The sequence below is a fragment of the Oxyura jamaicensis genome, chromosome 3 (assembly GCF_011077185.1).
Source record: "Oxyura jamaicensis isolate SHBP4307 breed ruddy duck chromosome 3, BPBGC_Ojam_1.0, whole genome shotgun sequence".
Classification (NCBI taxonomy): Eukaryota; Metazoa; Chordata; class Aves; order Anseriformes; family Anatidae; genus Oxyura; species Oxyura jamaicensis.
In genome coordinates this window covers 1,024,669-1,047,409 of record NC_048895.1, presented here as the reverse complement: position 1 = coordinate 1,047,409, position 22,741 = coordinate 1,024,669, and the positions used below count along the sequence as shown (strand labels likewise).

At 47.1% G+C, this 22,741-nt stretch overlaps 2 protein-coding genes across 6 annotated transcripts in view; both read right to left on the bottom strand.

Moving 5' to 3' along the window:
• The window catches only part of GZF1 (GDNF inducible zinc finger protein 1), a 32,901-nt gene extending 24,151 nt beyond the window's left edge, over window positions 1-8,750 (bottom strand). For 2 of the 3 annotated variants that reach the window (XM_035322806.1, XM_035322805.1), the window contains exons 1-5: window positions 7,363-8,750; window positions 5,648-5,742; window positions 4,603-4,770; window positions 2,968-3,125; window positions 2,087-2,449 (exon numbers count right to left, since the gene is read on the bottom strand). In XM_035322806.1, coding sequence (XP_035178697.1) covers window positions 2,093-2,449; window positions 2,968-3,125; window positions 4,603-4,770; window positions 5,648-5,742; window positions 7,363-8,699 — 2,115 coding nt within the window. In that variant the 5' untranslated portion in view covers window positions 8,700-8,750 and the 3' untranslated portion in view covers window positions 2,087-2,092. Of the gene's footprint in view, window positions 1-2,004; window positions 2,450-2,967; window positions 3,126-4,602; window positions 4,771-5,647; window positions 5,743-7,362 lie in introns of those variants that run through there. The other variant, XM_035322804.1, reaches the window with a different exon arrangement.
• A 2,166-nt stretch (window positions 8,751-10,916) lies between these two features.
• On the bottom strand, window positions 10,917-22,313 carry LOC118164946 (GDNF-inducible zinc finger protein 1-like). Of its 3 annotated transcripts, none has more exons than XM_035322802.1 (7): window positions 21,983-22,313; window positions 17,050-18,354; window positions 14,629-15,543; window positions 12,981-13,075; window positions 12,334-12,501; window positions 11,771-11,928; window positions 10,917-11,041 (listed from the first exon to the last, which is right to left on the bottom strand). In XM_035322802.1, coding segments are annotated over exons 1-7 (2,751 nt in total). In that variant the 5' UTR covers window positions 21,985-22,313; the 3' UTR covers window positions 10,917-10,933. The 3 variants fall into 3 exon arrangements, with proteins under 3 accessions (XP_035178693.1, XP_035178694.1, XP_035178692.1); XM_035322803.1 differs by lacking the exon at window positions 21,983-22,313 and adding an exon at window positions 19,551-21,347; XM_035322801.1 differs by lacking the exon at window positions 21,983-22,313 and adding an exon at window positions 19,638-21,347.
• Between the last annotated feature and the right edge of the window lie 428 nt (window positions 22,314-22,741).

Here is a 22,741-nt window from a genome sequence, read left to right as displayed (position 1 = left end):
TACACTAATGTAATCTTTCAGAAAGTTTTTCTCACAGCTTCAGATGAGAAAGTGTCTGTGGAAATACTATATTGATAGTAAAATAAAGAGAAACAGGATAGCAAACCAGAAAACTCAATTAGGAGAGCTCCAGATTTTTAACATAGGGGCACTGGGAATCTGGTTCAGAGTTGAAAGAGTTAACCATACCAGCAAACTGCTTTTGATTCACAGCTTCTTCCAAAAACCAGAATCATCCCAGTGAAATGCTGCTTTGTCAGTGCCAGCTATTTCGAAGTTTACATCCCTGCACATGGAAAATACCCCCCTTATTCTTCCAAAGTACTCCAGTGAGGTTAATCTGAGGTCAGACAAATTAACTTTAATTTCAGTTCACCTTCTGTGTTGCACAGTCGTACAAGCATCTGGCAACACAGAACATGCTTGACAGAAAATCTGTTTTTTCCCAGCTATTGGACATGATGGGAGAGAGCCCAGGGCTGTACTCCTTGGGGAAGAGGAGGAGATACTTAAGGAAAGATCTTGCTGTCCTGGTAAGACATGCCCAAATTGAATCACGATTCTCGTAGTGACTGATGGCGGTGGAATCCAAACACAGCAGGTGTTGGAGCAGGCTCTGGGAAGTAGAGGTTTTAAGCATGCGGGTTGAACAGAAAGCATATTTGTGACCTTCAGTCCCTGTGCTCACTGTGTCACATTTCTTATTAGGCATCTTGTCACGGCTCTAGAAATTGCTGCTAAATTTTAGTAATTAGGAAAAGCCATTTGAGCTGCAACTTTATTTATCACCTACGTTTCTCATGTCTGCCCCTTAAGAGCTAACTTCAGACAAGTTAAACAAATATCAGCCTAAAACTGCCCTTCAGGTTCCAACATAATCTTACAAACAATATATTTGGAATCTGGGAAATCAAGGCCTAATTGCCTTGAACATAGTTCACTTATTTGCATGTTATTGCCATTTGTCATACGAACACTGGCTCCCTCCCATTTGCAACTGAATTTACCTCAGGAGACTTGTAGTAGTGGAATTAGCTGTAGCAACTTGTCAGCAAACAGTACTTAACTTTTCCCACGAGAATTTTACTTAATTTACAAGGAGGTCTGCAGTTCTGCACAACAGCGATGCTTAAGTGATGGTGGAGAAAAGAGCACTGCTGATGTAACTGGACCACCAGCAAAGAGCTTAGGTACAATTCAACAGGAAAAAGCCAGTAAGCTATCTTTCTACAAGGGGCTTCATTATGCGAGCTCAAGTACCATTTTTCATAAACGTTTTTACAAAAGAGAATTTGTTCTCTTAATAGCCAAGTTTTGGAAGCTGGAAGATAAAAACTTTTTATCTTCCAAGCTGGAAGATAAAAACTGTCTGGCTGAATACAAGTGTCAAACTGCACCGAGTCTCACTGTAAAATAAAAATAATACCACCACCTGTACAGACACAGCACTGGGCTTCCACTTGCCTATTTTGCAACTAGAGAATCGTGACTTCTGGAACTCCAGATCTTTCCAAAGCTTGCTCCCACTCACAGTCCCAAGGAGTAAGCTGGCTTACTGCTTGGCTCTTTGGAGAAAGCAAAGAGAAATCAACATTTCCTGAAATGCAATTTAGCAAAACTTAATTTATGTAAGTATTTCCACTAGGGAAAAGGCAGTTTATATCGCTTAGCTACCAGGCTGAGAAACACCATGTCATTTCTCTTGATTGTACATGTCATCAAGCCAGCTGCAAATCAAACTTGCACCTTCCTTATAGCCTATCTGAATGTAGATAGGCTTCACTGCAAGGCAGCTAGCGCTGAACTGCACCTACCTCCAGCCTTTGTTTAGCTGCAGGGAACAAACCTAATCCAGTTGATGAAACCAAACTGGATTTGGTGTTACTCTACCCTACCTTCAGGGGATGGAGCTGTACGCATTGGAAGTGTTTTTTTTTTTTTTTTTTAAAGGAAATTCTGGTAATTCAGCATATGCCATTCATGTTTAGCCCTGCTTCCTTTTCCTAGCTTCTCCTAGTTCCCTCAGCAGGTCATTGGCAAAGTCAAAGGACTCTACAAAGCGTGCAGCTTGAACTGGATTTGTAACACCAACTTATTCCATATTCACCAGAGCATGAAGCTGTGGCTGAATAGCATCTGTCTGTGTATGCAGTACCGTCAGCTCACTTAGGGTGGTAGCTATAAGGGCTTCCTGGGGTCCGGGAGTCCCATCTGACTTACAGTCTGTCCCTGGTGCAGACCCACTGTCATGCAGTGCAGTCACGCCCCCTGGGACAGCAGCCAAGCTTTGATAGTGGCCATTTTCTGAGAAAGACAGCAGCTTCTCTGGCATTTTAGGTGACACGTCGTAGTCTTCATCTGGGAGTTCTGTTTTGTGACCTTCATCGTTCTTAGATGCTCCTTCAACAATGACGAGGAAGGACTTCCACGGTGTGTTCTTATCGTGTATCTGAAAACAAACAGCAGAAGGTTGAACACATGATGAGTGGCAGGCAAAAGCCTGAACCCAACTCTGGTAGAAAAGGTCTACCTTTCCATCCCCCAGAACTGTCCCCAGGCTAGGTCAGTGTACATCAAGGCACAAACCTGTGTCCCTGGTGAGTTCCTCTGGTTTTGTAAAGCATCTAACTGGCCCAGCAAAAAGCCTGGCCCCGAAAATGAATTCTCCTATCACTTCCCAGCTGCATGGGTAACACGCTCAGAGGACACAGACCAAATCTGCCACCGAACAGGCTATGGGTGTGACCTACGTGGGCCATGCCCCAGTGGATCGAGAATGGCTTCCCTGCAGACTGCAACCATTGCAGTATTTTTAATGCTCTGTCAGAGAGGACAATGTGCTAAAACCAACAAAAACTGTGCAGGAATCCCCCCTCCAGGCCAGGCAGAATATAGGCCTGGCAGAATATAGACCCATCAGCGTGGTTGCGAAAGAAGGCTCAAGGCAGGGAGAGGACAGAGCCTTACCGACGTGTGCCGCCGGAGGGTGGACTTGTCCGTGAAGGTTCGCCCGCACGCATTGCACATGAACGGCTTCTCCCCGGTGTGTATGCGGTGGTGCCGCTGCAGCGCGTTGAGCTGGGTGAACTGCTTCCCACACTGGTCACAGCAGTAGGGCCGCTCACCTGGAAGCAGAGCACAGCAGCGAGGGTGACACAGGGATGGTGAGTGCTGCTCCCCGGTAACCTCACTGAGCCCCTGCCTCCGTCAGCACTAAGGAGAGCACCTTTGGGAAACACCAAGGTGGTTCCAGAATTCTCACAGTAGGTTCGGTTTTGACACATCTGAAGTAAGCAGATACTTGCAGTTTAAGGGCTAGATCCACAGCCTGAGTAGATCTGTGCCGCCACGGAGAACTCCACAACTTTGGACCTATCTATTCCACTAGCAACTAAACGTCCTGTCCCAGGATGAGATTTTGCCTATTTACAAGGTAATTTGTGCGAGCATCAATATTAGAGCTTCTCATAACCAGTAGGTTCACTCCAAATACATAATAAACTGTCTCATTACACTCACTGTATTAAATGCTTTTTTAAACAACCACAGGGTTACAGAGTCTCCTGTTTCCTACTTTCCTGGCTAAAGGAAAAATGAGGATACCAATGCCAGCACAGATGCAAGTGGTGTCACAGAAAAAAAGATATGCTGTTACAGAACAAGATGATGTTCCTGTTAGCATTAATTATTTACTGGTAACGTCCCCTGCTCCCCCTACAGTAATGCCACACAATAAGGAAAGAGCAGGCACAGCAGCTAAACATGAATTGTGTTAGCATGGAGAATGCGGGCAAGGATGCTGCCTACAGGGTGGGGCTGGATAAGAAAGCACAGTACTTATTACATGATCAAAATAACACAAACAGTTGCAACCTGCATTATTGCTCAATGATGTGGAGCTTGAGAGGGCAGACAATAAAAGTGAAAAGCATTTCTGATTCCCCAGCAGGGATGAAACTGAGGCAGAAAACAGAGTTCTGCCCTCTGAGAGGCAGGGTAACAGAGATTATAAAACAGACAGAAACCCTAAGGCTGCAAAGAGTGAAAGTTACTGTTCACTCTTCCTTTCAGCAGTGAAACAAAGCCTATACACCAACAGCACCGCTTGAAAGTTAGTGGCGTGCAGATGATCACTGCTCTCCACTCAGAAAACAGAGCAGCAGGTAGGATCACAACTGAGACTGAAGAGAAAATCCAAGCAGGAAAGACCACAAACATGCTAAGTGGGCAAGCAGACAAGGAAGGGATCAAACCTCTGCAACGCTTTGCTCAGAGCTAAAATGGGCATACTGCTTTGGTCACTAGTAACCCTTCAGTTCCTCCTAACAGAGCTGCAGTGTTAGCAATATCTGCGTAGGTCTTGGGAATATTTTAGAGATTTGCTCTAGGAGTCAGGAAGAAGCACAGGGAGGTACTAGCAGAAGCAAAGTGAGTGAAAGTGTATCCTGCATCAAGAATCAAGCCTTCCCCTTACTTCGTTCCTTGCTGGGCAGGAATTCAAGTAGTGGAAAATCCTAATTGAGAAATCCCTTATCTGAGTTGTGCAGCTGAGAGACCCAAGTCCTGGTGGTTTGTTTCAAACAAAAATAGAGCACCTCCTACCTGTGTGAACCTTTATATGCTGGTAAAGCGAGTTCCTCTGTGCAAATGTTCTGAAGCAGACTTCACATTTAAACGGTTTGGATCCAGTATGGATTCTGTTATGGTGCTTCAAGTACTCCTTGGAGGCAAAGCTCTTCCCACACGTTTCGCACATAAAAGGCCTTTCTCCTGCAGCACGGGTGAGGAGGAGAGTTAAACCAAGGTAGCATTTGCGAATGGTACGTCGCATGCAAAAAGTGAAAGCTCCTGGACACAAACGAACCACGTGCCAACCTCACAAAGCATCTGCACGCACTGCGGTGACAACAGCGATCTTTGCACAAAGCTCAGAGCTTTCTTCCAAGAAGCCTGCACAAAGCAGGCCAAGTGCAAGGGGAACCACACCTCTCTAGATGAAAGGCCCCCACCTGTAAGCAGCTATTCACTTCTGGAAAAGCATTCTTGTAAATACATTTCTTTGTCATTTAGTGTTAGCCAGCCACGTTCAGTTACTAGTTAACCAGCAGAAAGCAGACGGGTTTAAGGGGATTCAATTAGAGATGCACACGTGCCACACACAGCTCACCAGCAGGACAAATCAATTCCAAACACCAGTTTAGGCTCCAAAGGCTACCCAAGAGAACAACACGTGCTTTTAACACGATTGCTTTGCAGACCAGCACATGCCAGGACAAGTTTTACATCCCTTGGGCAACTCTTCCAAGGCTTACAAAGAAATCCTTTTTCTCTTAGGAATCCAACCAGACCTGTTACAGATGCTAGATCTTTGGATACTGATGAATACCCAAAGTGCTCCCAGTCCACACTTAGGTGCCAGATCCCAGCTGGCCGGGAGCTTCCTTTCTCTTTAATAAGCTGCTTTTACTCTTTCCACTGTCTGCTCATCCACTTTTAAGAACATTTCTCAGAAAAACTGTGTCTAGGGATGAGGAAGGCTAGTTTTACATCAAAACCAAAAAGACACGTGCCTCTGGAATGAAAATAAGACCTCCTGGTTACACAGCAGGCTGCCTCCAACACAGTACACTGTCAAAGAAAGCCTTACCTGTGTGACATCGTTTGTGATATATTAGCATGTGATTCTGAGTGAACCTGGCACCACACTCATCACAGACAAAAGGTTTTTCACCAGTATGGATTCTGAAACGAGAAAGCAACGTTAAAAGACCAATGTCTATTTCTCTCCTTTGCAGCACAGCACAAGTTGTCGTTACTTTGTGAAGAATCGCTGCATGCCTGCACAAGGCTTTACTGTCCTTTGGAAATACCTTTGGCCATGCCCAGTTCTGTGCTTCCTGCAGGGCAGCACTGATGGCATTGGGCTGCGTGAGCAAGGCCCAGATCTATTTTTTTTTTTTTTAAAGTAAAAACAAATTGTTAAGGTTAGAAATCGAGTAAGGTTTAGAAAAGCTTATATTCAAATTGAGAGACTGCAAGAAAAACGTCATCATCTTGTGACCTGAAGAGCAGATCTTGTGCTGCTGGCAGTACCGGTACACTATTCCATGCAGCATGGGGCTGCTGCTCCCAAAGGCCCGTCACTAGAAGGTGAGTGAGTGGCCACAGCTGGAAGGAGCGACATGGCACATAGGGCGAGGAGTCGCACGGCGCCACTGTGCGGGCAGCCTCCTTCCTGACACCCCCGCCTCGCAGCCTGATCCCCAGGAAGCTGGGTACAGGAGGAACAGCACACAGAACTGTCGCCTGTGCCAGTCTCCAGGTCCTTCAGGAATCCTTTAAATAGTGCTGCAGGACCTAGATGTAAAAATTTCTATGAAAGATGAAAAACTCCCACTAGGGACTGTCACAACACGCACATTAGGGCAGCCTGCAGTTTCCGCACTCAGCAGGCTTACTGAATGCTTGCAGCAGCGCTCGCTGGAGGAGGAGCTCAGCTGTGCCAACCACTTGTTTGTGAGCAGCACAAAGCCATGACCGGTGGTTAGAGAAGGACATGCGATGAACCTGAGATCCCACACAGCTGCGCGAGCGGCAACGCCACAGGGCAGCCCAGCACAAGGCTCCTCCCGAGGTGCTTCCTACCCCAGTGCTTGGGGATCTTGCTTCTACACCTCCCTCCTTCCACCCTCACTCCCTGGCTACATCTCAGCGTCAGTCTCAGATCACTGCTTTGGGACACTGCTAAAAGCAGGACACAGCCCTTAGAAACCCAGAAGTAACGCCTTGCTAAAGAGCCTCTCCCAGCAACACCCGAGACCGTGCGTTTGTGAACCCCACCGGTTCTGCTCTGGGTGCTTTCAGTGCTTCGCTCGCCTCCAGGCAGCGCCACACTGGCCTCTTCACAGTCTAATTTCAGTTGTTTTCTAGGTTTAGCCCCTGAATCTGGTGTTCTTCCATTTAATACAGTATTTTTGTACTTACTGCATAACGTTTTGCTACTGAATATAAAGAGGCATCAACATGGCTGAAATAATTATAGCCCTGATCACACAAATCATTCAGCACAGGGTTGCTTTTCTCACGGGAAGCGTCCCATTGACTCTAGATAGGTGCACTCCCACAAGAAAACTTAGCTGCACAGCAGCCAGCCTCAGCCCGTGCACCTCTGCTCGGCTGAAAGAGAATTACAGCAACTCCCTTAACCTGAAAAGCAGGAGGAAAGCCAAGAAAAAGGAAAAACTGAAGCTTTCCAGTCAGTCACGTTTCACATTCCCACTTCACTGGAAGGTTCAAGGTGTGATCCAGGGGATTCTGCTTCTCCCCCCAGAATCTAGCAAGGCCAGGTAAGTCTGTTCATACCTCATGTGTGTTTTAAGTGCTGAAGGCTGAGAAAATTTAGCCTCACACTCTGTGCACCCATAAGGCTTGTCGCCTGTATGCGTCCTTTCATGGAGCCTCAAGGCAGTTTTGGAGCTCAACCCCTTTCCACACTGCTGGCACTGATGACGCTCCCCACCACCCTCATGAACCTGGAGAATGTGCCTCTTGACGTCCTTCTTCCTCTTGAACTTCTTACCGCAGAGCTCACAAGGGAAGTGGCGCTCGCTGCTGTGGACATGGCGCTGATGGCTTTTTAGGTTGCACCGGTTGGCAAAGGTCTGACTGCAGGTGTCACACCGATAAATAATTTCAGCTGCGATGCCGTGGCTGTGTTTGATGTGCTTGAGGAAACTCTTCTCATACAGGAATTCCTTCTCACACGTGCTGCACTTGAAGTTACTGCCTCGTTTCTTTTTATCCTCTTCGGAGTTGTTCAGGTTTTCCTCCGATTCGAAGTTGCCATCGCATTCTTCACTTTCGGGTTTGATGGCGTTCTGCACCTGCTCATCCTCCCTCTCCCTGTCACACACCTCTGGGTCTTGTGGGTAGCTGTCGTCTTCTGCAGCACCCTCGGCGTTCTTCTGCTGCTCCCTCAGCCGCCTGGTGTACTTCTTCTTTGGGATTTCCACAAATACTTTCCTCCCAGCCAGCCTCCCACTCGCCCTCCTGATTTTGGCATAAGGAGGCTTCATCATTTCCTTCTTTTTGTCAATTTTCTCTTTTGATTTGGCAGCTGGCACCTCAGGGGGCACTCCGTTTCTGGGCCTGTCTGCTGGGGAATCTGGAAGATGGTCTGCTCGGTCAGCTTCTGCCACAGCAGCTGCTTTGGACTCGTGCAAAATGCTCAGCTGGGCTGCACTCTCTTCCTCAGAGTTCTGTGATTCGGAGAAGTTTTGCAGCTCCAAAAGTACTGACTCAAGCATCTGCTTCTTCAGTTGAAAGCAAGTTTCTGATAGGTCCAAGCACTTCAGCTTTTCGGCTATCTCGAGCATCCGCTGCACTCTGTCCTCTTCCACCTCTACCTTAGCAGTATAGACAAACTCGAGAAACGAAGCAAAGTCAGCAACCTGCACCTCATTCAAGAAGACATTGGTTCTTGGGCCGTCCACACTCTTCTCGTTAAGGAACACTTCCTTGAAGAACTTACTGGTTGCTGCAAGCACAGCCTTGTGAGCCACGAACTCTGCCCTGACGCCCTGGTACTCCACGCTGACCGTCACATCACAGAGGTGGCCCAGGAGGCGCAGCTGATGCATCTCATTCAGCAGGTTTATGGGAGATGACTTGGACTCCAGGAGAACCGCATTGCTTTCCATCTTGCTGCTCTCTGCAAAAGGCTGTTAACAACACTGCATATTAGCTGTTTGCAGGAAGCTGATAAAACCCAGAGACTTGAGCAGCCACAAGTCCCGTCCAGACTTCTGAGTGCGTTTCATGACAGATTCAAGCACTTCATGTGCTTGAGCGTAAGCGACCAGGCTGTCAAAGGAGCATTGTCAGAAGTCTGGCTGGAAGCACTGACAAGTCTCCCAAAGTGCCCCCCTAAGCAGTAACATCTAAGAACGCTCTGCCAGTCACACACAGATTTCTCAGAAGTTAATTTGATTTTAAGTCTCAACCATAATTTTACCTGAAACACCAGAGAGTATTTGAAAGCATAACAGGGACAAAGCAAACAGGGAAAAATCAAAAGAAATTATTTCATTAAGGCATGCAGAACTAAGAAACTGTTGTCCCTCCCTAATCAGGCAGTAGGAGAAAGGTAAATTTAAGCCATCTGCAATCCTAATTAAATACCTCCTTAAACAGCCTTTTCCAATAAGACTTTTAAACAAGATTTGGATAAACTTCTGAAAGCCTGACTGAGGCAAAGGAAACTGCATAAATATATTGTCAGATTGTAAACCTAAGGAACCACAAACCTTCCCAAAGTGGCGTCTTTTGTAAAGCAATCCCTCCCTCAGACTTACGGCCTCCACTTTTTGAATGCCCATTTGCAGTCCCACCAGGGCTTCGCTACTTCCAAAACCACTTGGTTTGTATCTTTTTTGCAGCCAATGTTTTAAGTTGCTCCAAAGTTCTCAAGGGAACTGCAGTGTTTTTTTTTTCTGTTTCACAGAAACAAACAACGTTTCTGTGATCTTCGAAGATGGCCACAGCAAAGCCTCGCTGGGCAACACACTGACTTTCACTGTGTAACTACGGATGCCCACATTTTGCATCCGAAAAAAATCCTTTCCACTTCTCAATAGTAAAGTTTCTTTTCTCTGTCCAGTCACAGGTACAGTAGATTTGCAGCGTTTTATACGTGGGACACTAGAAATCTTGCTCAGAAGAACAGAACCAAGTTTTCAATTGGAGCACAATTTATATTAACTGTAATGCAGCTATATTACGTGATGAAGGGACAGGAGAACAGTATCTGAAGAAGAGTGAACACAACCCACCAATCCACCTCAGGTGCCCGAACCTCCATCCTAGACTCTGTAGAAAAAGATCATCCCCAGAACCAAAGCCTCCTTATTTCCTAACCTGTGAATCTGTAGCTCTGTAAATTTAATATTAAGTTTTGAAATAGTTACATTGACACTATTATAACAAACACCTAAAAAACTCTGTTACCACATTAGGCTTACCACACCTAAACAGGGAATGCACTCTTTTGCTCCACCAGCTCAGAACACGGTGAACATCTCAGAACGTTACCCACTTTTACAAACAAAACCCAATGCTATGCTTCAGTTTTGACAAATTGTTTTTAGATGAATGACATGATTTGCCTCCTGGCTGAAAGGATAACACATTAATAATCAGAAAATAATGTTTTTAAACTTAATTTCCCCTCTCTGTACCTACCCAGGCCTTTCCTTCTGTGACACATTGGCATGCATTCAGTGCTTTACCTGAAATACCCAATGGTGGTGGAACTTAACGTTTTTTCCCTAACACAATTTTTTTTTTAACAATTTATCGTCCTGTTTTACCACTGCCCATCCACTTTCCATTTGTCATCACGTGTAGACAGCAGTGGCGGCCGGCAGGGAGGGAGAACTCAAGGCCCAAACTTCTCCCTCTGCGTTGAGCGAGCTCCTGACCGTGCTCGGGAACCGTTTGTTCCAGAAGCCGGCTGTAGGTGCCCGCGCTGGCAGACGCGTAACGCGTTACTGCTGGAGGAGGCGGCCGGGCCCAGCGCCCCCCGGCCGCTCCTTCCCGGCTCTGCACTGCGGGAGGCACACGGGACTCCGAGCCGCGCCCCCCCCTCCCCCCCAGGGGTCCAGGCCGGTGCCGCGGCACGCAGCCCCGGGGCGCGGGGCGGGACCCACCTTGGCGGCGGGGCGGAGTGTGGAGGAGCCGCGCCGGTTCGGTCCGATCCGTTCCGCGCGGTGCCGATCCGGTCCGATCCGTTCCGTGCCGGGCCGCTCCTCAGGCGCGGGCGGCGGCCGGAAGCGCAGCGGCGGGAGCCCCGCCCCCTCCCGGCGACGGCGGAAGCGGCGTCAGCGGCGGCGCGCCGGGCGTCGCTAGGCAACGCGGGCCGCGCCGGCGCGCGCCGTCACTTGCGGGCGGGCTCGTGCAGCGGGCGGATGCGGGACCAGTTGTGCGCGCGGCGTGCGGGCGGCCCCGCCAGGAAGCTCCGCCACGGGGCCGCGCCGCCGTGCACCTGCGGGGGGGGAGGGAAGGCGGCCGGCTGCTCGGCGCGGGCACCCCGAGCAACCGGCGCGATGCCTGCGCCGTGACCGAGCACGGGAAGCAGGCCCCCCCCCGGGCCGGCACCGACCGGCCGGAAGCACAGCGGGGGCTCTGCAGGGGCAGGTGGTCTCGCAGCGGACGAGCCGCTGGCCCTGCGCGTTCAGAAGGGGCTGCGCGGGCACGGCAGTGGCGTGGCAGCGGGGAGTACGTCAAGCGGATAAGGGGAAGGTCCTGCTGCCCCCCGAACACGGAGGAGAGCTAAGAAAAACAGGGCGAGCAGCGCAAGAGCAGTAAAAACAAAAATCACGGGCCCTCTCGTCACGAGAGAAAAAGGAAAAAAAAAAAAGGAAAAGGAGAAATTAATGGTTGGTCAAATAAACCTGTACATTGAGGGTACAGAACGGTGACGAGTAGGTTGAGAGCCTGTAGTACTCAGCCACAGAGGAAACGGGGAAAGAATCGGGTGTCGGGTAAAGGGGAATAATATAAGGTCATGATCTACTTTTGCTGCGCACTCCTGCTTGCAGGATGCCCACCACTGCAATCATGAATAAAATAGCTTCACAGAATACCCTGTCTGAAAAAAATATTGAGATGTTTCTCACAGGATCCATCCCCCAGCCCCATGCCTTGTTCCTCTACCTCTTTTTTCAATAAACACCAGCACGGCCCGACCGCACTCGGGCAGGGCGCAGCGTACCGCCACGTGTCTCCGCAGTGTGGACATGTCCGTGAAGGCTCTCTCGCACGCCCGGCACTTGTATGGCTTCTCCCCGGTGTGGATGCGCTGGTGGCGCCGCAGGGCACCCTGCTGCGTGAACGTTTTCCCGCACTGCTCACAGAAGTACGGACGGGTCTCTGAAAAACAAGGGAACTGGAACCAGAAACTTGGAGGCTGCTTCTTTTGGTCTTGATTTCAGCACCAAAAAAAAAAGCGTACCCATGTCTGAAAAGATGGATGCTGGGATAAAGCTGTGTACCTAGGGCCCCAGGCACGTTTCTCCTGGCTTATAAGGCCACGTGATAAATGTTTCTAAGCCCTCCCTGACTACAACGCAACAGCTCTTGCAGGGGGAATGCAGCAACTACAGTCACTACAAAGCAAAATACAGTCACATTCTCCAGCAGCACAAAGTTGTCTGTCTTCTGTGCAAGCACCATTCGATATGGCAGCACCTTGCACTTTTTAACAAGTCAGGATTGTGAGGGGTCCTGCTCAAAATTCTGTGCTGTTCATTTTCCCAGCCCCGACAGTTTCATTACCTGCATGGACGTTGCTGTGCTGAGCTAGCGAGGCTCGCAAGCCAAACGTCTTCCCACAAACCTCACACTTGTATGGCTTCGCACCCATGTGGCATCGTTTATGGCATTTTAGGTATTCATTGGTGGCAAAGTGTTTTCCGCACACATCGCATTTAAAGAGGCGCTCTCCTGAGAAAGAGGGAAAAGGCACTCTGAATTCTTGCAGCAGTCTGCACCTGAAACTCCCTCCTGGCTCTGAGCTGTACAAGGTTCTCTTCTGCATGTTTAACTTCCTGAAGCTTTTCACTCATTCGAATATTTTTCTCTCCAGAATTACTCATTTCACAATTTTAAGCCTTTGTTTATTTGAATTCCTTGTGGCTTTATCCTTTGATTCTGTCTTTGGCTCTCTGCGTAGGAAGTCCCTTGGGACCTCGCTCACTCACTCACCCCTTAAATACACTTTCAGCGCACAAGACTCCAACCCCACCCCACCACCTCCAATTCTCTACTTCGAAGTTAGTTTTCGTATGTCTTTCTACCAGTTAGTTCCTTCCCAGTACTTGAAGTTTCTTCTCTGAGTTAGTGAGCAAAAAATCGTGCACCTTCAAATCCCTACTCGTTCTTTTCAGGAGGCAAAGGAAGGAACAGAAGTCTTTAATGCTTACCTGTATGTGTCCTTTTGTGGCCAGTGAGTTTCCCCTTATCGGCAAAGCAAGCCCCGCAGTCTTCACAAATGTATGGCTTTTCCCCTGTATGGGACCTAAATGAAGAGAAACACAAATGCCTATTGATAAAATAACTCCCGCAGGGTGTTTTTAAAGACTTGCTGCTTGAAGTTATGTTCTACCCATTACAGGAAGCACGCTTCATTTTGTCAGATGAAGGTAACTGGGAAAAAGCACATTCTGCTCAGTCAGAAGAGAGAACATTTACCAGTACTGGTGCTACGTACAGCTTTCCTGTTTTAGGATTTACCTTTTTCCTCACCCTAAGGCCCTCAAAAAATCCACCTTTCTCTCACAGGTTGTAGTTTGCAGCGTAAGCACCAGAAGGGAGACAACGGGGAAGATGAGAGGCTGCTGCCATGCTTCTTCTGTCTGAATGCATCCCGACCGTCCCCAGCACACTGCCAGCAGCAGATCCCTCCAGACTCTGTGGGTGGCGTTCTTGCCCTCTGTAATCCCTCACAGCCCTATGCCTCTGGCTTGCAGGCTTCAGAATGGAATACCCTGCCCAGTTCAAGTCGAAAGGCACAGAAGTCAAGCAAGCAGTATTTCCAAGCACATACTGGATGCCTAATTTTAAACCAGCTCATGCCAAAGGAAGTCTGAGCCAGAGGTCCTGACTTTTGATCTTAACATTGTGCTGACCTTCCTTACTGCAACCCACGCAGTATGATTTGCAAAATCATGCCTGATTTTGAGTTGTTGGGCAGAATGCTGCAGATATGAGACAGGCAGTTACCCAACAGAAATCCTGTGAGTCACTGTTCTGTTGCAGTTGGTCCCAATTTCAGGCCTCGTCTTACCCTGTGACAGCACAGCCCTGCTGCCTTTCAGCTGACACAGCCACACAGTTTATCGCTCTGCAATCAGCAGACTTCACAATTTTTAGATCACTGTAAGAATGCTTAGGAGACAGAAAAACATTACCGTCCCCATCACGTGGGCCCAGTCTCAAATGATGGGATTTCTCTCACCCAGTTTAGCCCTCCCGCAGTTCACCTCCCGTTACAAGCTACCCGCTAGGCTCTCTAGAAAGATGGGAAATTCCATGGGATGATTCATCCCCTCCTGGGAGAGGAAACATCTAACACTGATCCCACCAGAGAGCAATTCACCCGATCTAGTTACGCTGACTACAGAGGGAGCCCAGATGAGAAGTCCAGCTCTTGTATCACACAGAAGAAATGAAATCCCATACCAAAAGGCTTGCTCACTGACACAGAAAGAGCACGGCTCTCCACCCAGGTCTCCAAGTCCTTGGCTCATTTTTCAGCTCACTTCTCATCAGTGAGGGCCATCCTCTGATTTTGAAACCTGTTTCAAGTGACTGGCTTTTGCTTACAAGTTTGGATAGAGCATCTGTTTCAAAATCCCTGCCAAAACTGATGCAATGACCAGATGCAGACAAAGCCTTTACATAAAACAATTAATCACAGATATTACAGATCACATCCTATCCCAACACTCCTGTCATAAGGACACAGTGGGAGAATGACTCAGAACTGGGAGACAGAGGAGGAAAAAGAAGTGCTGAAGTGCACTGGGCATGCAGGGAGTGGTAATGGGAGAAGCAGGACTAGAGCCTGACCTGGTATGGATCTTAAGTTGTGATGGCTGAGCAAACTTTGAATGACAAATGCCACATTCGTATGGCTTTTCTCCTGTGTGTGTCCGCATATGAAACACCAGTGCTGTTCGGGAGCTGAGGATCTTCCCACAGACGGAGCAGAGAGGGCGTTTGACTCTGCCTTCATGCTTCCGCATATAATGCGTCCTCACATCTCTCTTTCTTTTAAAAGTGGCATTGCAAAGGGTGCAGGCAAACTGCCTTTCTTCACTGTGGACGCAAGCTCGATGCTCCTTCCAGCTGTTGTAGCTAGCAAACGACTTGCTGCAGACATCACACTGATAGACTTTGCCAGGCAAGCACTGATGGACATCTCTGCAGTGATCCACGTATTTTTTCCGGGAAACAAACTGTTCATTACACTTATCACATGTTATTACATAGGCAGATTTCTTATTCACCCCACTTTTATTTACCTTCTTCATTTTAAAGTCTTTGTCTGATTCACGTTCTTCAACATCCTTCTCATTAGAGCGTTCTTCATCCTCATCGCCCTCAGTACAGGCATCCTCATTATTATCTTCAACTTCTGAATACCCTGCTTTGTCATCTACCTCCTCCTCTCCCTTCACACTCATTTCACCTTCAGCTTCATTCCCTTCTTCACTCGGTTTTTCCCTTCTTGCTTCAGCTTCCTTATACTTCTGCTTCTGTTCTTGCTCACTGCTACCGTCTGCCTTGGGAGCAGGTTCCTCCTCATGGCTTGCAGCCTCTTTGAGCATGAAACACTTCTGTAGTTCACCCTCTGAGGCACCATCCCACGTCTCCCTCTCAGGGTCGTTGCCGCCGCCAGCTGCACTCGGTCTGCGTGCAGGTGGAACTACCATCCAGTAGACTGGCAAAAGTTTCCTCTCCTGCCCGGATTCATGGATTTTTCTGTTGAAACAAACAAACAACAGAGCACAACTTTAATAGGTTTAATAGTTTCAATTCAGGCATGTTTCTCTTGGAGGAGGGGTTGTTTCCTTTTAATTGCTCCTCACATCATTCAGAGAATTAACAGCATGGCAGGACAGCCAAAGAGGGAAATTTTGCAAGGAGTTGGACCTTGCAATTAAACAAAACTGAAATGTTTCAGAGTTCATCAAGGTTGGAGTCTCTCAAGTATACTTTGTTGTCACCTGACGAGCAACCTAGGATGGACTGTAAATTTTCCTCCAAGACCATGGTGGGCAGTATAAGGCATTAATGGCTAAAACCAAGGGAAATCTAGATTAACCACCCACATGGAAAACCAGAACAGAGCCCCTCAGAAGCCACCAGTCAAGGCAGTTAACTCTACTCACTAGTCAGGACATGGACTGTGAACTGCCAAGGTCCTCGAAGCAGGTCTGACATGAGTCTGCTAGAAATCACGTCGGGACAACGGACAGAGCCTTACAGTACACGGATGCACTGGAGAGCCTCTTACGCCCCCTACAAATTTAGTCTCCAAACATGGAATAAACAAGTGCCTTTTTTTTTTTTTTTTTTTTAAATCAAATACAGTTTGAGGTCCTCTTGGTGGACCTTTGATTATTAAAATCAATAAATAACAAGACCAGATACTAGCAGCTGTCTTGCCTCAGAGAAGAGCAGTCCCTATGGCTCATTTACCTGAAACTGGGATCTGGCATGAGTTAGAGAGCAGAAAGCATGCCCTCAATGGAAGGCCGAGCCTACGCTTGAAAGGCTAACAGGTACAGGTTTAAAATCATTTGTCTCAGGGACTATGGCACACAACCTGTGTTACCTTCAGCACTACAGATAATCCAAAATGTAAAGCACAGTCCCATCTTGGATTTACTCTGGAAAGCATAGAACATAAGTGCAGAAGAACAATATGGAACAACTTCTAACATTTTATGATTCTAGGAGTTACCTGGTTTTGTAACTTCTTTTATCCCCACTTCCTCCATTTCACCAGACTTTTGATTGATCCAATGGTATTTCCAAATAATTTAGCTCCCTTAACCTGTATTTTGGAATTCATCCTGGAGTGAATTACTAGTATTACCATTTACTGGATATATTATTAAGAATCAAGAAAGCACTGGCATTATAAAAAGGAAAGACATTTTTTGTGCATTTTAGACAGGTGCTGGTCCTTTCCAGGTTCCTATTTAAAAACTGAATTCTGAGGCTTCCAAAATCACTTAGGAGATCCAGTTGCACAAGATCTCTTTGATTCAACAGGAAACGCTTGCCTGAATTCCCAGTTTGGAAACCTCAATCAAGTAACCCAGACTGAGAGCCCGGTGAAGTAACCCCCCCAAAATCTATGCCAATTTCAACACCCTTCTGATCAGCTCCAAGGAATTCTGGAAGTGAAGCATTCAGGAATGCTTTTATCCTGCTGCCCAGAAACAGCCTGTTTTTTCCTGTGCACCCAGAATACTGTACCTGACGTGGGTGTTATAAGCAGACCTCTGAGCAAAGCTGGCAGGGCAGTGCTCACATTTGTACGGTTTCTCCCCTGTGTGTGTTCGTATGTGGACCGTCAGGCCACACTTGGAGCTGATGACCTTGTCGCAGTACGGGCACGCCTGCGGGTCCCGCTTCTTCTTGTGTACCCTCCGGACATGGTCGTTTATGTCCTTCTGGTGCTTAAACCTCTTGTCACATAAGAGGCAGGAAAAGCCCCGCTCCTCACTGTGAATGGAGAGGTGATGCTGCCTGAGGTTTTGGTGGCTGGAGAAGAGCTGCTGGCACATGCTGCAGCTGTACTTGACAGCCAGACGCACATCGTGCTTGAGCTCCATGTGTGACAGGTACTGCTCCGTAATGTGGAACGACGCATTGCACTTCTCGCATGCCATCTGTGGCAAGACTTCGGCCACACACCGCGGTGATTTCCTGCATTCTGTTTTACTGCTAAGTTTGGAAGTTATACTGTTTTCATCTTCCCACTGCTCAGGCAGCGTACTGCTAATCACTACGCAGGCTTCCTTTGACTCGGTCTGAGTTACAGGAGAATTACTATTGTGCTCCGGACTAATGACACCCATGCCGAGGCTGCTGCTGGTGTCTGTCTTGTTACATTTTGGTGGCTTTACTGTCCTGGATTTTGGTTCTGGAAAGGCAGTGCCCTGCTGCTCCAGACTTGCTGGTTGGCCTTCAATGAGTTCATAACCAGCCAGCAGCTTTTTATGTTTTGGCCTGTCCCAAAGTTTCCCCTGCATGGGTACTGCCATCAGTTGGGAAGAGCTGCTCCCTCTGCAGTCCTCTTCTTGCTGGATGTGAGGCCACTGTGCTCCACCATTTTTGCATGGCTGACCTTTCAGATGGAGGCTCAAATCTAAGCCCTTCTTGCCCCCTGCTTTCACTTCTTCACAAACATCAAGCAAATCCTTGCACTCAAGTCTTTCGGCTATTTCCTTCATTCGCTGCAGTTTTTCCGCTTCAATCTCTACTTCTGCGGTATATACAAACTCCAGAAAAGAGGTGAACTCTTCCATGCAAATGTCTTGTAGAGTCACCGTGCAACTCTTGGTGTCCAGCACCTCATCATGCAAGAAAAGTCCTTTGAAATAATTGCTGGAAGCTGCCAAGACAGCTTTGTGAGCCAGAAACTCCTCCTGAGTTCCTAGATGCTGGGTGTGAACTGTCACATCGCAGAGGTGACCCAACTGGTACAGGGAATGCAGGGCCCTCAGGAGGTTAGGAGCAGCAACCTTGGATTTCATCAGAATTTTCTTCTTCTCCATCCTGCCAGAAAAACAGAGAAATGTTTGAATACTTGCTCTCCCTCTTCCATGAGTTCTTTTCTCTCCTATAAAACAGTCACTTATAGAAAAAGCTCAGCGTGGAGCTGTGTCCTGATTCCCCATTTCAAAGATGTAGCAAAGACCTCAAGATTACTTCTGTCAATGTAAACGTCATCAGCAAACACGCTTTAAAAATGCAGGTAATTTACAGGTTACAGGTAATTTACAAGTTACATATCTAGAAACAATATATAAAAATATGTTTTGGACAAGGTAGTAGTATTTTATTTGAAAAATATTTCAAAACTGCTTGCTCCTTCTCAGTCACCAAACAGAGGGGTTAAAAGTTTTTTTTTTTGTTTTTTTTTCCACATTCTGACAATTTGACAAAGAACAATTTGCACTTTCCCAGCAGCTCAGGGACAGAGGCTGCACGTCCTTACAAAAAAGCACGTCTGAGAGCTCTGTGGCTTTCTGTCTCAACCCCCATGCGTGTGACACCGATAACTCTGGAGCAGTAAATCTCACAATGGACAACGATGCCAGCACCCTTACTGTGGTCTTTAGATGCTCCCGTAGCACAAGCTGTTCCAATCTGATACTGTAAGCTGATATACCTGACGCAGCAGTTTCTGAATGCCTGTCATTTAGCACGTTTGCAACAGATCTGTAACCCAGGGAGGAACACAAGGCCAAAATAAATAGACCAAGTAGCCTGCTATTGCTTAAAGGCTCTGCTTAGGCTTGGCTTGCTGTGCTTGCTTTCACTTCTCATCTGAATTATGTTTGACATTATATTAAATACATTCCTGGCAGATATAAAGTGTCTGATTAAGAAGACAAATGCATCTGCAACATACAGCACCAGGAAGTTGAACACAATACATAGCCTAGAGTGAATAGGTTTGAATAGCAGGCTTAAGAGATAGCCTTGAGAAACTCTTCCTATTACAAGCTGCTGCAGCAGGCACCACAGAGGATAATCATCTTCTAATCTGCCAGGTGTAATTCATAGCTTGTGACATCCCAAATAATGACATCCCAAATAATGACATCCCAAATAATGACATCCCAAATAACGCTTTAAGAACTGCATTTAAAGGTTTCAGCTGTTTTTCTAAAGACCACAGGAACGTGTACTGCCACGTTCATGGGGAAACAGGTGTGATTTCTACTCAACCTTAAGTGGCTGCACACCTGAGTTATGCAAAACCTCAGTATTTGTACTTAGCTGGGATTTCATCCTGAGTGCTCTCCTCTGTGAGCTCCTGTGAAAAGTCTCACCCAAAGCAGGGGTCTGCTTGGGATCCCAGCATTCTCATCTTGCTAGCACACAACCTTCTGTCTACCCTGCTCCTCAAAGGTGTTTACTCAGAAAAAAGAAAACAAAAATGTTATTAAAGGAAAAAGACCTCGGGAAAGTAGCTAAAAGCAAGAGTGAAGACAAATAAAGATGGTGCTGAAATAGACCACAGGAGCTGGAAATGGGGGGATATGCAAAACAACACTGACTACATTCTATCAGAAAGGGACTGCTCAGATCCAGATACCTGCAAGTGTCCAATAACTAACACAGTCTCTGCCTTAGGAATCCTGGACAGCAAAGAATCTTGTCAGTAAATGCACAGCACTGTTTTGCACCTCATTTTGGCTGAGATTTTTGCAACCTGCTGTAAGCCCTACCTACTACTTTGCATCTACCCTGTAGAAACAGCAGGGGCCAGCAGATCTCAGCCTCTAGGTGACCATCCAGTCCCAGAAGACCAAGCAGGCACCTTCAAAACCCCACCAACTCTTCCTTCCTTACCCATATTCACAAGCTCTGCACTGGTGTGCGTATCAGCGGCTCCCGTGGCACACTTGCAGGCTGTGGGAACAAATGCAGACCAGAGGCTAATACCTATACCCAGCCCACAAATTCACAAAAGCTGCCGCTCCATCTGTGCCCTGGCTTGCCCTTCTTAATGTTTTCCAACAAGATATCCTTCTTCCTGAGAGCTAACCCCAGGGCTGAGCAGTTTACTGATAAGTAGCGCTTGAAGAAATCAACAAGCATTTTCTTCTCCTCCTTTTTTAAGATCCCTGTCTGCAATAAATTCTCAGTACACACTTGTGAACTCAGCTAACACTGATACCTGACACTGAGCCAAGCAGAGGGATGTTCCAGCACAATCTCGATCTCTTTAGCTCAGCTGGTTCTAGATTAAATCAACGCAGACACGGTCTACTGAAATGGCTTTCTAATGAAAACCACCACAAATCAATCAATTCTTGCCATTTTTTTTTTTCTCCAGAAAAAGATGTGACTACTTTTTGTTACTGCTTGGAGAGAACATTTAACTTGGCTTTTCTAAAGTACTACTAACTAGCTGGTCTTCCTGTTTTCGTTTCATGAGGTTAAGATTGGCACACAAGGTTCCAGTGGTATCAGAACAGCATCTAAGGGTTGGGTTGTTTTGTTTGTTTGTTCTTCCTGAAAAGTTCAGTCAATAGAAGGTTTCTCAGTATTTTGCTTTCCTTTGAGGCGTATGGGAGCAGCTGCTTCTCCAGTGGATCAGGAAAGCAGTTTCCTCCTTACTTTTTACACATCATTAAAACTTAACGACAAGAGAAGATTTGTGAGCAATTCCCCCCCCCCCCAACAACAACAAAAAAAGGCAGCAAAAACAAGGCTAACAGATGTCATAAATCATTCCCTTATCGAATCAAAGAGAAGCACACATTTTACTGTAAGGATTACAAGTTAACATCAGCTTGAAATTACAACCAGTAATTCAACAGAAGAAATGACGCCAGCACCGTTATTAGTAGCAGGCTTAACTCGGTGGCTCCATTTAGGTGAACAAGACACCCTGGTCTTCACAAGCCTGTCTCCCGACTGCATCTATCAAGGGAGCATTCCCGGAGCTTCACCCTGTCTCCTGCTTGAGTCGGCCCAAAATTCGAAACAACCAGCACTTCTCTTTCCTGCTGGACTCGAAACGCACCCCCCTAGCCCCAAGTGGTGAGGTGGGATCATCAGCAGGGCAGAAGAAGCGCAGCGCAGCACGAGGAGCGCTCTCTGTCACTCTACGGCTGCCTCCTGTTTTCTCACACCCTGCAAGACCCTCTCTGAGCTCCGCTTGAGGGGCACAGGGCTCACGCCCCACCGTCAGAGGCACCCTGACCACCGTGGGGCGTTGTGAACCAGTCATGACTGACTGAACCAGAAGCAGAAAAGAGCTGGCAAGAGGTTAACAGCCCTAATAAATACCATTCTGCTGTACCCTGAAGCTACTTCTGCAGTAAGGCAGCAAGCTGCTGGCCTGAGACACTGACTTCAGGGGCTACAACATTTAAATGGGAACATTTTTTTTCCACAGATTGCAATTTAAGGGTTTGTTTGTAACTTCTTTCAACTTTTTGCCTGATAATAAAAGAAGAAACTTTTTGCCTGATAATAAAAGAAGAAACACTTTAAAGAGTTTGTAAGTACGCCACGTTTCCAGAAAACATAATTAGCCTGAAAGAACCACTGCAAAATCCATGTCTATTCAGTTCCAGTATTCTATTCAAAACCACTCGAATAAGTCCAGCTGTTTTCAAAAATAAAGCCTATTAGCAGCTTCCAATCCCAAGAAAGGATTTACATTTGTTCTGTGCCACACCACTTCTGTATGACACAATGACACACTCAATAGCACCGCTCTAATTTGAGACAATTAACACAGTAAATGAAACAGGAAACCTGTGTTTGTAAGAGGGACAGTAAGTATTTCTAAAACAGTGCTGTTTCTTGACTTTCACTGTTCACGCTTAAGTAGAAACTTCTACGGGCCAGAGCCTTAACTGCTGTGACATGGCACAGCCCTTCTGAAAGGAAGACAGTGAAGGTACGCCCATGTTATCTGGGGGAAAAAACCAACAACATGATAGGTCACAGAACAGAATCGTTGATAAGCATCCAGTTCAATTTGTCTCATATAAATATGCTCTGCTTTTTGCAAAGTACACATTACCTTTGGTTGCTCAATTCTCTCTGAGCCTTTTCAATTAAATCTTAAGGCTCTCTTCAGAGAAGTGCTGAGAACTTTTTCCCTAGCTGATCTTCCCAGGGAGGGTTCCTCTAAGCCCTTGACAGCCGTGTGCACACGCACAATGAAGGGCCCTGGCAGCCACGGCAATAGGAAGCCCTGAACTAAATCAGTGGTGTGAGAAGAAAATGAGTCCTGGCATGCTCTCGTTTGATCACCTTGATCCCCTGCAGAAACTGCCCAAGGACTTCTTTGAAATGCTGGCGTGGTGTAAGAGAGCGCAGTTGCTCTTTTAGATGACTGGGCTGAAACTTTGCAAAGTATGATAACCATGGGTAGATGAAGGCAGCAGTTTAACTCCCCAGATCCTGGCTG

Bases quoted from the DNA above. Each gene is read 5' to 3' on its own strand.
- LOC118164946 (XM_035322801.1), bottom strand. From the start codon at position 19,675: ATGAGAATGCTGGGATCCCAAGCAGACCCCTGCTTTGG. The intron at 18,355-19,637 runs GTGAGACTTTTC...TTTTTCTGGCAG, and splicing joins CAAGCAGACCCCTGCTTTGG to GATGGAGAAGAAGAAAATTC. The intron at 13,076-14,628 runs GTCAGGCTCTAG...CTCTTCATTTAG, and splicing joins CAACTTAAGATCCATACCAG to GTCCCATACAGGGGAAAAGC.